We start from the raw sequence: 14,890 nt of genomic DNA, 5'->3' as shown, positions 1-14,890 counted from the left end.
GTCTTAGGATACACATCCAACCACTTGGTAAAACCCCTACATGCAGTACATGCTAGAAGAAATCACAAGTTTGTATGTTGTAGGATCTTGAGTGCCATCACGCGGCACTTGCAGGGCAACCAGGCGATCAGGCCCAGTCAGCACGGGTTTATGAAAGGCAGGTCCTCCTTGACGAACCTGATCTCCTATGACAAAGTGATGCACTTAGTGGATGAGGGAAAGGCTGTGGATGTGGTCTACCTTGACTTTAGTAAGGCTTTTGATACCGTTTCCTACAGCACTCTCCTCAAGAAACTGGCTTCTCATGGCTTGGACTGGCGTACGCTTCGTTGGGTTAAAAACTGGCTGGGTAGCCGGGCCCAAAGAGTTGTGGTTAATGGAGTTAAATCCAGTTGAATTCTGGTCACTAGTGGAGTCCCCCAGGGCTCGGTACTGGGGCCAGTTCTCTTTAATAGCTTTATCAATGATCTGGATGAGGGGATCGAGTGCACCCTCAGTAAGTTTGCAGACGACACCAAGTTAGGTGCGTGTGTCAATCTGCTCGAGGGTAGGAAGGCTCTGCAGGAGGATCTGGATAGGCTGGACCGATGGGCTGAGGCCAACTATATGAAGTTCAACAAGGCCAAGTGCCGGGTCCTGCGCCTGGGGCACAACAACCCCAAGCAGTGCTACAGGCTGGGAGATGAGTGGTTGGAAAGCTGCCTGGCAGAGAAGGACCTGGGAGTATTGGTTGAGAGTCGGCTGAGTATGAGCCAGCAGTGTGCTCAGGTGGCCAAGAAGGCCAACATCAACCTGGCTGTGGTGGCCAGCAGGACTGGGGAAGTGATTGTCCCCCTGTACTCGGCTCTGGTGAGGCCACACCTCGAGTACTGTGTTCAGGTTTGGGCCCCTCACTACAAGAAGGACATCGAGGCACTCGAGAGAGTCCAGAGAAGGGCAAGAAAGCTGGTGAGGGGTCTGGAGAACAAGTCTGATGAGAAGCAGCTGAGGGAGCTGGGGTTGTTTAGCCTGGAGAAGAGGAGGCTCAGGGGTGACCTTATCGCTCTCTACAAGTACCTTAAAGGAGGCTGTAGCGAGGTGGGGGTTGGTCTGTTCTCCCACGTGCCTGGTGACAGGACGAGGGGGAATGGGCTAAAGTTGCGCCAGGGGAAGGTTAGGTTGGATATTAGGAAGAACTTCTTTACCGAAAGGGTTGTTAGGCATTGGAATGGACTGCCCAGGGAAGAGGCTGAATCACCATCCTGCAGGTCTTTGAGAAACGTTTAGATGTAGAGCTTAGTGATATGGTTTAGTGGAGGACTTGTTAGTGTTAGGTCAGAGGTTAGACTAGGTGATCTCGGAGGTCTCTTCCAACCTAGATGATTCTGTGATCTTACTGTGAATACCAGGTTGGGTTGTTTCACTTTTTTTTTTTAAAGTTATAACACGCATTAAAGCCATTTGAACTTCATTGCTGCTATTCAGTCTAAAAAATAAACCACCACCACAACAGATTTATTTCCTCCTACATTTGTAAACAACATGAACTGAAATACAGGCTATTCCCTCACTAACCTAAGAGACAAGTCCCATCACCAGCCCCACTCCACTAAAGTTCTCCACTTCACCAGTCAGCTCGGCTCCCGTTTTGCAGGTTAGAAGAGCCTGTTTGTGTTGACTGAGTTACTGTGGATGTAGTGAAGCTCAAACATCGAAGCTAAAATAAGTCACAGCTTTGCACAGAGACATGCTACAGCTTAGGAACTGCTCACATAAAAGCTTTTTCTCACAACTTTTGTAAAAGCAACAGAGCAGAGCTACTGCAGGCCACTTTGAAGCAGCCACATATCACCAATAGTGAAGGTACCACAAGAGTTAAGAGGTAAAAAATGATTTATGCATCTGTTCATTTCTTTAGTGGAGATAAGATCTGGGCTTCCCTTCAGGCATTAGAAGTATTTGGTGCTCTGTGAATGCCAGCTCAGAGAAAATCATAAACATTTGAAACTTGTCTGTTGGGCTGACCTGTAAAAGGGCAGATGCCAACCTTTATGATGGATTCTATGTGATGTGCTGATTAGTAAAGAAAACTTTGTTTTAACCTGCAAAGATAGAAAAATTTATTGCCAGAGATGAGTCACAGAGTCAAAGCAAACTGAAGGCACCAAAACCTACATTGTTTCTCTATTCTTTTTTTCTGAATAGAACCATACATATAAGTCCCATACAGGGGTCATTCAACTGACACACCAACAATAAAAGAATAGCCTTTGGGCCAGACTCTGATTCCTAGATGGAGGCTTCTGAAAATGACAGCAACCATGAGAGGCTCCATGGGTCTGGCTTCAACATAACACAATCCTAACAGAATGAGGTCAGAAGACCAGAGAGAGGGACTGAGGCATGTCACGTAGACCTGTGATCAAAAAGTGGAGTGACTGTAGTGGGTTTACATGGCAAAGTTTTGGTAGCAGGGGGCTATAGGGGTGGCTTCTGTGAGAAGAATCTAGAAGCTGCCACATGCTAGATAAGGGTCCCGCTGCTGACCAGAGCCAAGCCAATAAGCAACATTGTTTGCGCCTCTGTGAGAGCATATTTAAGAAAGGGAAAAAAAAAAAACAAACAACACTGCTACACAGCAGCTGGGAGAGAGAGAGGAGGCACCAAGGTCAGTGAAGAAGGAGGGGGAGAGGCGCTCCAGGCACCAAAGCAGAAGTCCCCTGCGGCCAATGGTGAGGATCATGGTGAAGCAGGCTGCCCCCTGCTGCCCATGGAGTACCACAGTAGAGCAGGTGGACCTGCACTGACGGAGGCTGCAGCCTGTGGTGGACCCCCACTGGAGCAGATTCCAGGCTGGAGATGCAGCCCACGGAGAGGGGACCACGCAGGAGCAGGTGACCTGGCAGGAGCTGCTGCCCATGGGGGACCGCAGTTGGAGCAGTGTGCTCCTGATGGATGGACCCTGTGGTATGGGCCCATATCTGGAGCAGTCCTTGAAGAGCTGCTGCCTGTGGGAAGCCCACACCAGATCAGTTCGGAAAGGATGGCATCCCGTGGGAGGGACCACATGGCACAGGGGAAGAGAGTGACCAAGAAGGAGTGGTGGAGATGAAGCACTGTAGACTGACCACAACCCCCATTCCCTCGCACCACTTGGGGGAAGGAGGTGGAAGAGAGTGGATAGGGGGAAGGCATTTTTGATTTCTTTCCTTTGTTCCTCACTTCTCTAGCTTGTTAGTAATAGGCAATCTCCCTACTCTGAGTCTGATTTGCCCATCACGATAATTGTTAAGCAATCCCCGTCCTTATCTCAACCCTTGAGCCCTTGCATTGTATTTTCTCCCCCTTTCCCTTTGAGGAGGGGGAGTGAGAGAGCAGCCGTGGTAGAACTCGGCTGCCCACCCGAGTAAAACCACCATGGTGACAGAGAACCTGGGTAGAGGGTGGATAGAAAAGGGAACAGGCAACAGTGAAGGAAACACTGGGATGAGTGGCAATTCCCGTTTCAGGAAACGGGGCCATGTAAGGATTCCCAAGGTTTATATTGTGGCAGTGACAACCATGTCAGTCTAATAGCACCACTGTCCCAGCAACTAAATGCATTTAAGATGGTAGCAAAAAGTGAATCTGTTAGCATCTTGCCCTCAGAAAAATGGCAAAGCTTTCTGCTAAACCAATGGTCCAGACCTCAGGACAACTGTCTATCCTGCCGCAAGTCAAACACACAGCAAGCTTAAAACGTCTTTCTTACTTTCACCAGTTTCAAAACCCTTTGTTCCTCTTGTGTATTTATATAATTGACTTGTATGAAAATGTTAATTAGTTATTGTATCCAAAATTTTTTGCTCACTCTTAAGTTAAAGAGTTAAAGACTAAGTTTAGAAGTCTAACTCTGGGTTAAGAAAAGTATTTTTATGCTTCTCTCACTCAATACACAAGCATAGCAAGAAAAAAAAAAGAGTGGCTTGGCAAGAATCCCCGCAGGCATAAACACTGGTTCCCATCCAGTCTGCCTTAGCATGGCAAACCAAGAGGAGAGAGTAGTTCACAGACTAGCAGTTAACAACTGGTCACTGATGAGCAGGAATGGAGTAGCGTTCTGAGTTCAAACCAGCTACCCTTGAAGCGTAAAAGGTTTCTCTGTGCTTGGATGCACAGTGCTGTCATAGAGCTGTTCTGCAGCACCACAAGTGAGATCATGGAAATCTGCAGTTTATTTGAAAATTTGGTAGTTTGTTACTACACCTGCTGTCTGAGGTTTAAAAAAGACACACACTCTTTAAAGACTATAAACCTTCTAACTGGATCAACACAGTGTGAAACATTTTATCATTTCACTACTGAATCTGCTCTGCAGTTTACTCAAATATTGACTCATCTTCATCAAAGCACGAAAGCAGGATTATTCCAAACTGTCTTTAGAAATCTATCTACCTAACATTTGCTGGATAATTTATGCATGCAGAGAGGTTATGTTAGAAGAAAAATATATGAAAGGATGCCTGAAAAGGAAGAGGAGCACCTTCACCTCTATCTATCTTAGGCAAGAAGTAGCAGTTTCCCACAAGAGCCTCAGCTATGACTGTTTCCATCGGTATTCCTGTAGAGCCCACTGACTGGCTTAAACACCAGAAGCAGCAATTGTCATTACCCCATTCAACTGTTGTGATGTGGCTCAGTACTACGCAATCAAGGTGTGATGATATGCTTCCATGGTTAAAGCCCACTCAGAGCTTCATACTATCCCCTGCATAGCCAGTCATTCTGGCTTCCTCAGTTGTTCCAGAACAACAATTTCTAGGGTTGTGTTACACTAGATCAGAGAAATTACTCTGGCTTAACAACAGAAGTATCAACAAGAATTTTGGAAAGCTGTTGTTTTATTCTGTTTAACCCAGATCATTTGTGAATGGCCAGCAACTTGGATACTGGAGAAGGAAGCTCCTGAATAGACTTCAGCTATATGTCATGATATACTTTATGACCAATGGTAGCTTAGAATAATGGTAAGAAGCAGAATTCTGAACTCTTGCTCATTATTCTTTAGCATGTTTGCATGTTATCCTTTGCTTCAGCCTATCAAGTTCACTAACTACTGTATTTACAGCCATGTATAGTTTTTTGATAGGACACAAGCTAACAGATCTGAGCCTGGCTGCATAGTCATCTTCCCTCCTCGTGCCTCTGCTTAGGTCATTTAGCCCATTCCCTCATGGTAAGACAGGATCAACTAAATGCCTAAGACATTCCAGATAAACTTGTTCTTAAAATGTCTTTCAAGAAAGACTCTCGGTGCAATTTTAAGTCCCTTTCTTCCTGTTCTCCTAGGATGAACCATAGACAGATTACTCCCTTTCTTCTGAAGCAGCAAATCTCAAAATAGTACAGTAACCTCACTCCTTTCTATGCAAATCTGATAATTATTTCCCTGCAAGAACAGTTTTCTACAAACTTGATGGTTCTTGTTCTCCTCTGGACTCTCTCAAACTGATCAACACTTTCACAACTGCAGTTTTCCTTATGGAACGCAATACTCAGATGAAGTCTTGCAACAGACCTTGGAGTCTTTCAGAAAAGGAGTTGTAGCACCACTCTATCTTGATCCTAAATGTTTCAGGGATGGCACCATACTTGGATAAAACATGAAGGGAGTTCTAGGTTATGCAGGATGTATCATGTAGATGAGATATTTCTTATCAAAGTCATCACTTCAGAAGTTTAGAAACTGCTTTGGACACAGCCAATACTCCATTTAGACTGCCACTGAATGGGAAAAGCTAAATGTAGTAGTAACGAAAAGAATGAGATTTCCTAAAAGGTCTGGGCTTCTGAGCATAAAGAAAGTCCTCCTGACATCAAAGGTGTGAAGTAACTGAAATAGCCTATAAAGCCATGACACTCAGAATAGTATTAGGTTGATTTTCTAAAGTATAATTTTAGCACTGCATTGGAAGGAACCAGAGTGTATCTAAAGGAACATTAGTTTTAAATAAGCCAGTAAAAGCAGAAGCTAAACATAAGGACCTGAATTTCTCCCTCCTTTCTGGCTGCAGATAAGTAGGAAAATTTTGTTCACAGACAAAAGGAGGAAAAAAGAGCCAGAGATTCAAACAGTGAACTCACCTGAAACTGTAATGCAAGGAGGTATGCTCTAACAAGCACCTTAAGTTTATAAAAGGTGGGAACCAAAAAAACACAGAACAGTTAACTGGAACACGATGGGCAGCAACAGCACAAATAGAGTGTTTTTTGTTGTTTTTTTTTTTTAACCAAACCGGGGAAAAAAAAATCTCATCTTCTCCAGCTCCAGAAGACACTCTAAATCAGATGGAAGTAAATCTCTGAAGGTGAAGAGGGAAGAAATGAGTAATCTAGACTACTTTACAAGAGGGAACAGGAACATTTCAACAGATGATCAGAATCTACAGTCGGGTTATTGGCCGCCATGTCAGGGAGGTTTCCAGCCTCTGCGACAAAAGGACCAGCAGGAAAGGCAGAGGCGTTAGAGTCTCCAGACAGAGGGAGGACACCCTTAAACATGTAAGAGCAGAATCCTCAATGTTCTGCTCCCTCTTTACTGAGGTCAAAACTGATTTAAAAAAGGACAATCTTGCCATATCATGGCAGGATCCTGGTCACTGAGCTAGCCACAAGCAAAACCTTCAGCCTTTTCCGATAGCTCGGGTAGTCAGCAGGCCTATCATGGGCTTCTCTGCATCCTGGAACATCAAACGAGATCTCCCATTTGCAGTACAGAATGACAGTATTCATTAGGTCAAGCTGCCAGAAACATGGAGAAGCCAGGCATAAAAACATTGGAAAAATGAACCTCTTATTAAAAATTAGCCCAATACTATCCTCCAGATTCACATTTTCATTGTTGTTGAATGAAGCAGAGATTTAGTTTCTTCCTGGTTGTGTAGTACCTTGCTGTCAACATGTCGACCATACCTTAAGCATAAAAACTTCAATTTCCATTATTAGCTGTCTCCTTAGCACCACAGGCTCAAATTCTTGGCTTTCTCTTATGTAGCTGTGATTTTAGAAGTTCTCTATCCAGTATTAGTTCCTTCTCTATCATAGTTCCTCTACCATAGTTGCCTTATTTATTTTCACACCTGTCAGTCATGAGAGAAGATTATACATTTTGACCATGATGCTGGCACAAGGTACATTTTCCTGTCAATGCAAAATCAAGATGTTGTGAAAAAAAGAGTTCTTTGCAGATTCATGTTACCCCTCTTCATTTTTCCCCAGGTATTTACAAATGGTTTGATTTTGAAATTTATTGCAGTAGTTTTCCGAATATCAAAACACGATTGCCTTACTGATTCAATTATTAATGTCCCTTTCACAGGAAACTGTAAGAAATAAACTGCAAGTTTCAAGGGTAATCCATTAATTGATTCCACTGATTTCATTAACTGATTCAATGGTTCTGCTAATTTACTCGTTGCTTGGTGAAATGAGCTGCCCCATCTTTCAATACACTGAGGAGACAGGAAATTAAAAAGAGGGAAGGGGAAAAAAAAGGAGGCAAGGAAATAAGGGGCCTGTGCGTAAGGCAACTATTTCAGTACAAACTTCCTTTCAGCCTTTGGATAGCTGAGTGTAAGTCTACGTACTTCAGTAATTTTTGTTAAGTGCCAGGTCTTTCATGAAACTGTACTCCCTTGTGCACCTCTGACCTTTATGAGTAGGTAATATTAGATGAAGAACTGATTTTTTTTGGCTATTTTCACAAATGAAAAAGGTGGCAAAACACTTAACGTGTAAGGTGTTAAATACTTTTACATACAGCCAAGCTGGCATTCACCAACCTGTATGCACATTTCAGAGGTGCAAGAATAAATGCCAGCGCTATAATTTGTTAAATGCTTCTGACAAGCAGCAACTTCAACCACCACAAATTCTCACAATTTAAAACACTTCTACATAAATTTAAACTTTTCCTAAAACACCCAAATAAGATTTTTCCACACAGGCTAGGCAAGGCTTTTAGAAAACTCATGGCACAGATCATTCCACTACCTAGAAATTCAGAGATTTAAAAGATGTTAGCTTCTCCATGGGTCTTTTTGCTCTTTCGTAGAAAACTACTAAAATTCAGTATTTAATAAATTGAATATAAACATTGTTATCAATAACCATATATCCTACTTTTTTTCCCCCCAGTAAGGTACATATCATTCTATTTCCTAAGAATAGTTACATTACTATTTAAGTTCCACTTACCAGACATGAAGCTGTGCTACAAGGAACCAGGAATTCAAAGTATCAGGCATTTGGCACCCTTGATGGAAACAAAACTAAATATTAATATGAATTTCATCTTTTTTTTTTTCCCCCATCTAACACAAATTCACTCCACCAAAAGCCAAATACATTTTAGTAATTTAATTTCTAGCTCTACGTAGTAAATACATATTGGAAGCAAACATCATTTACTGTCAAACATGTGCTTAAAATTTAGAACATGCAGTCACGGGACACTGCAGATTCCAAAAGATTTCATATGTGTAGAACTCAGATAAAATTTACATTAGAAAAAAAATCCGTAATGGAGAGTTAAGAAGAAAAATATGTGGCTTCTAACGTCCCAAAGCAGTAGAGAATAACAAGGTAGTAACAATGGATGCTTTGCTCAATTCTTACACTCCTCCTTTATCAAGTGCTGTTGCCTCCTACTGGAGGCAGGACACCATGCTAGCTCTGACTCAGCTGTCATGACTTGCTACATGGCTGCAGAACCCACTACACTCTGGGGCATACCTTGCTTCTAGCCATTAGGATTATTAAAAACAACCAACCACAGAAACAACTTCCATACTCAGTTCTTCTACAATAGCCACTGGGCTATAGAGGTTTCCACAGGCATGTTCACACTCTGAATTTGTACAATGTCACGAGGCTGTGGGGCCGGAAACGTAGTCTATAGGCCACAACATACTCCTCTTCCTCGTGTTTGAAAAGCATGGACCTATGGGTTATGTGTACATTAAGTCCTTCAGCTCCTCTCAATCTTAAAGCTTCCTTGTGGGAAGCTATTTCTACATCTGTCTTCTGAAGAAGTTTTTAAACAGCAGTACCTCATGAGAAGGATTCAACACAGCCGCCTTCGCCTACCAAGCACTTCACCTTGTCTTCTGAACTATTCAAATCTAGTTTTAAGAAGGCCAGAGTATTCAAAAACAGACTCTCCTGTCAGATATGCCCCGAGGAAGCCAGCCTTATCTTCTTCTGTACTGGAATGTATTCTTTCCCAACTCCTATACTTCCTGGCTCTCAAGTACTACCAAGGAGGCTCACCTGGATGAAGCAATATTTTTACAGCCTCTTTCTTTTTACATACCAACCACGGTCAGGCATCCACCACAACAAACAATCACTATTGCTCCCTCCTCAAAGAGATAACTCCACCAGGGCATAGGAGGTGTCAAACTTCAGCACCAATGCCCATTTATCACCCACACCACCTCTAAGAGGGTATAAAGACGCTAGCAGTCTACGTTTGGAGATTAAACAGAGGTTTTCCTCACCCTTCTCCCTTTCTGGCTGTCTCATTCCTATTAGGAATAGTTCAAGAGCCTAGAAATGACTACTTTGACATAAAGACATGCTAAGGCATCTCTAATCAGAGAGAGAGTACATAACACTTGCATTAATCAAACCATTTCATTAAATGAGGGTTCCACAGGTAAGACACAGAGTGAAACACTTAGTTCAAAAGAGAGAGGTTTCTGAAATCAATTTCCACTTACCGGTCTCCTACCACAAAAATTAACTCTTCATTGGAAAGCAAAGCTCACACCTCCACTACTGGAAATACTGAGAGTTTGTAAACACCTATTCAATAACCATGAGGGAAGAATTTTTTCCACTAGCTTTCCAAGTGTTGCACTTCTATTTTCATAATTCATTTTTTTAACTTCAATATTAAGACTGACTGCATCCTAAACTTAAAGGAGGGATGGTTTCTTTAAAGCAACAAGCTTCCCCTTAGTTATCAGCTTTTTTAAAAGAAGGTACTTATAAAATTTGGGGTTTTGAAAGACCTCATTCCAGGAAACTAACATGGCAGAAATATGCATCCTATAATTCAACAGAAAATTATTCCCTTCAGAACATAGTTAGATGCAGAAAAAAATATCACAAAGTATAATTACCTATGAAATTACTGTGATAGTATCAGCTAGGGAATAAATCTATTCTGCCTACAGAATACCTCCTGTTCACACCTGTGCACGTAAGAGACATGAATGCCCATGATTATGAGGACATACCTCTTTCTCCAGTCATATTCTGCACTTAAAATTCATCAGGTAGGGGAAGCAAACTTGAATGTAGAATTTTTCATGATAGATCATCTCTGCAACTATCACAATTTTAGGAGGAACACAATTGGATAGCATCCCCACACCCTGAAAAAAAAAATAGGTGCACTACATCAGCGTTCCACTCAGAGCATGACTGAGACAGCAGCAGGTGCCAATAGGATGCCTGATGGGCTTCGGAAGCCAGAAGAATCCAAAGCACTGTAGGTAAACACCATCTCTTTTGTGCTTCTTGGTAGACCCTACTAAGAACTATCTGAAATAGGGCCAGCTCTTTGTTACTGCAGCTGCATAACAACGGGGCAGTTAACACTATTAACAGATGAAGATAAATTCAAGGTAACCCTACACTCCATGCTCATCAAACTCCAACTCAGCTCTCAGTATCACCTACCTGATATTAAAAGCTCTTCTGGTCTTTCAAATATAAGGGTAAGCATGAGGTGTTCTCCTCACAAATAGCGACTTCCTACATTGTTAGAACTACACAAACTCTACAAGCTTTATGCACAGAAAGTTTTGCACCAGTAATCTTACTATTCCCTCTACTACTTCTCTGTTCTCCTTTATACGAAGGACAGCTGAAATCCTAAAACAGCCTCACTTTCCATATAAGCAACACAGTGTAGCAGATATTTGGGATGTCAGCCCTAAAGCAGAGTTCCCAAAATTTTACTTTATAATCATCCATGGACAACAAGAGAGCAGAATGGCACACATACTAAAGTTAACTTCAGTATAATACTGGAGACCCTCAGTTAGAACACCTCCTTTATATGCTACAGAAGCTTCATGTACCTTGTATCCATAGTGTTTTGGGAACTGCTGTTCCACAGCACAATGGAGAGAAAGGCAGTAGACGGTGCTCATAATGCATTAGAGAATCTCTCAGAAAAATGCACAAGGTATCAGCAGAAACGCACCGAGACAGTGAGATAGCCTATAAAGCATGCATTTTGTGTCATTGTTCTAGTCCTCGACACTATGAAATCCAGCCAACCTAAGTCACCTGTCAGAGAACCACCTCACAAAATCTACATACCAGTATGAGTTCCACAAGGTCACACCACAGTTATTATTCAAACCATGAGGTAACCACATCACAAAAGCAGATCCAGAAACACTGAAGACAACTCTGTGACAAACCAGTTCTGATCACACAGGGTTAATCAGCCCGCAAATGGTTTTACACATGCATGGGTGTACTGTTTTCAAGGCCAGCTCAGTAGGTTAACAGCTTTCACAAACTACAGAGAAAAAGCTAATAAGATCTCCAGAGACCTGAGCTGACTGTTCAGTTCACTTGGATATCTCAACCATGCAACTACAGCCAGAAGTGCTGGGGGCAGCAAAACATAACCACACCACTAGGTCTGCATACAGTCAGCTTTAGTGCAGGCAGACCTGATCTGAGTCCCACGCAGCAGCATTACCATTCACAGGGGTCTTGAGCAGTGCAGTTCATCGTGTGGGTATGCAGCACCCACATCAGCATGGTCTCAGGCACACCTGTGTTTGCTACATCACCAAGAGACAGAGCTAAGAGGTAGCTGCTTCCTGTTCCTACTAGTCCCCCAGACTGTTCTTTTGAGAATAAGCCGTAGTTCTGGCTTAGGTGTTGCCCCCTTTACTTGTAAAAGGACCAACTCAAAAAGGAAAAACCTGTTCCTAACTGATATAGTTTGATTAAAACAGGACGACTTGAACTAAGTTGGATATCTTGTATGCCATGTTCCCATCTCTGAATCACATACTCCTCACCACCTATTTTATGCCACAGCTTCTGGCCATCAGTCCCTTCTGTGTGTCACTAATTCACTAACACAGCAAAACAGGAAGGCAGCAAAAAAACAGGCTAGTTCCTTTCAATGACCTAAACACTTCATCAGAGGACATGGTAATTGAACAGACTAGAACACAGGCAGAAAGCCTATGCAGAGCAGAGAAAGGAAGATGGAGAAGTGAGCCTTTTCCTTTTGGCCACTCTTTCAACTCATCTGCCCATGGAACTACAACCTAAAGCTCTTCATTGGTTAAAAAATAAACAAAAACATTGTAAAAGGTTCCTGTCCACCATCCAGTCTATCTTTTAGGGGAATTAATTTCTAAACACAGATCACATGCCTATTAGGTTTTAGAGCCAATTCCCCAAACAGCTGCAGGAGATAGAAGTAACAGAAACCTCTTACATCTGTCTATATTAGATATTAATGGTTTCTTTGGAACAACCATCACAGACACCAACATCACAGGCATTCTTACCCCAACAGGTACATCATACAGTCAGTGTCAACAGAACTATTTCCTTACATTAAAAAGGTCTCATATGAATGCAAGCAGAGATTTCCCTGGGTGTAAATTTAGAACTTGACTGGTTGCAAGTTGTACTGTAGAGCAAAAAGACAAAAGGAACAACTATGACATTCTGGAGAAAAAGGAGGGAAAGACCACCTGCTGTTTGTGATATGCTTGAAGAGAGGAGGAGCTCTGGGAATTCTTCTCTTTAAAATGGTAAGACAGTACCAAGAATACAATTGAAGTCATTTTGCCCAGTACAGAGACAGAAAATCTGTAGCAAACAAAAACCACAATACCTCTTTCCTAGACAGGTTTTGAAAATCCTTTAATCTAGGGCAACATTTATAAATCTTTTTACAATTAATCTGTTAAACAGAGATAGTGAAACAACAGCTAAAAATAGCAAAACTTATATCTGAGAGGTACGTATGACAAGACTATTTAGCTGAGAAAGTCTGAGAGGACACACAGCTGGGGAGAGGTGTGTGTGCAGAAAAGATGAGGTTCTAATTTTTTGATCATCAGTGATGAATCCTACTGCTTATAGAGTTCTCCCTACAACCACTGAAACCACATCACAGTTTTGGAAAACCTTTTGAAAACCATTGGAAAATCTTGCAGCAGCAATACCATGTGCCAAACCACCCTCAGTAAGTTCTGCACTAGATGAAAACACAAAGATGCACCTTCAGCTGATCTCTTGAGGAAACAGCAGCAGCTCCCACCTATGCCAGTACGTTGTTAAAGCCTTAAGAAAGCATTTGGTAGATCAGGAAGCCAGCTAACGTGTCAGGTCTAGGCAGCAAGTTTAATATCAGCTGAATCATAGAATCATTAAGATTCGAAAAGACCTCTAAGGTCACCTAGTACAACCATAATCACACTGACATAGGAAATAATTCATATAAGAATAATTATTTGAAATTTACTTAAATGAATCATAGATCTCCCCATTCACCAATCTGTATTTGATACTAACAAAAGCGGCAACAGATTTTTTCACTGATAGCTAAAAAAAAAACAAAACTGTGCAACAAGGAAGAGTCATCACAATTCAAGCTAAAATTCTTATATACTTAAAGGAGGGACTTGCGTGTCTTGGTTCTAGTCACACCAACTAGTCAGGAGATGTGTCCTGACTTAACCAGATACAAGGAAGAGAGACAAGTAGGACCCTGAAATCTAACTGATCCTGTATCGTTAAAAAAAGCTGTGCATCAGTGGAGGGGGATGGTTCTCTCCTACCTGTATCCTGGTTACACCGGACTTTCTCACTAGTCACGGGACTGGGTAAGACAGAGACCATCAGACCAGGGTAAAAAAGAGACATTTGGATTCTTAGCTTATCCCACCCTTCGTAATAGAAAAGGCAACGTCCTTCAAATTCCAGGATATTCTGGTTTTACCTATCCCACCATGTTCTTATTCTCCATTGCAGGGGACAAAATGTAACAATTCCAGAAGCCAGAGCATGCCCTTGACCCTTTGCCCCTTCAGAGCTTAAAGTAATAACGTAGCATAGTCAGCTTCCAGTTGGCTGTGCACTGTTAGCATATGGCAAGTCTTACTGTTGTCTTATTTATAGACATAAATATATCTAATTATTTTTCATCAGTTCTCCTCTCACCAGGGTTATGATCCAAATTCTAGCATCTTCAAATACACAACTTACTGTTAAAGAATTCCTCATAGTCAGTTTTCTCCACACAGCATGTGTACATGCGCAAAGCTGCTACCTTAATTTTCTAAAGAAAAAGAAAAGACAATACTTGATTACATGATGAATACAAGCATTCATCATAAGAACACTACTGTTTTTATTAAATACATATGCTGTATTCTTCTGAAAAGACTTCTTTTGAGAATCACAATCAGCTGAGATTTTCAAGAGCACAATAAATTATTATCTCCCAGGAACTACACAACTATAATTCATCTTGCCTCGAGGCAAAAAAATGGCTAAGTGGCTGCTTGAATACCCTTCCAAATCTAGTTTAGTATAAAACTAGCATTGCAGAAAAATAAATGAAATAGCTTTCCCTACAGAAGCTCCAAAGATTCCAATGCACAACTCCTAGATTCATCCAGTATTTTTACCTGTTGATGTATACACAAGTGTTCTGTATGTTTTATTTTTTAAGTAGTGATATACCAAATGTACTAAAAATATCTCGTTTTTCCCCACAAAAATGAGAATTGACCAACAAAGCTTCAAAAGCAAGAAAGCAATCCTGTGTGATGAATGATGTGAGGTATATTTCAGGTGCTTCAGAACTTTT

The 14,890-nt window shown here is 41.7% G+C and overlaps 1 protein-coding gene across 6 annotated transcripts in view; it reads right to left on the bottom strand.

The window, feature by feature from the left end:
- Positions 1-14,890, bottom strand: part of LOC121078999 (ubiquinol-cytochrome-c reductase complex assembly factor 1) — a 55,138-nt gene that overhangs the window by 28,426 nt on the left and 11,822 nt on the right. For all 6 annotated transcript variants that reach the window (XM_040575787.1, XM_040575789.1, XM_040575790.1 and 3 more), the window contains 2 exons: positions 14,284-14,356; positions 8,215-8,272 (listed from right to left, as the gene is read on the bottom strand). In XM_040575787.1, coding sequence (XP_040431721.1) covers positions 8,215-8,272; positions 14,284-14,356 — 131 coding nt within the window. The remainder of the gene's footprint in view (positions 1-8,214; positions 8,273-14,283; positions 14,357-14,890) is intronic.

This window comes from Cygnus olor, chromosome 16 (genome assembly GCF_009769625.2).
Source record: "Cygnus olor isolate bCygOlo1 chromosome 16, bCygOlo1.pri.v2, whole genome shotgun sequence".
Taxonomy (NCBI): domain Eukaryota; kingdom Metazoa; phylum Chordata; class Aves; order Anseriformes; family Anatidae; genus Cygnus; species Cygnus olor.
This window is presented reverse-complemented; position numbering and strand designations above follow the sequence as displayed.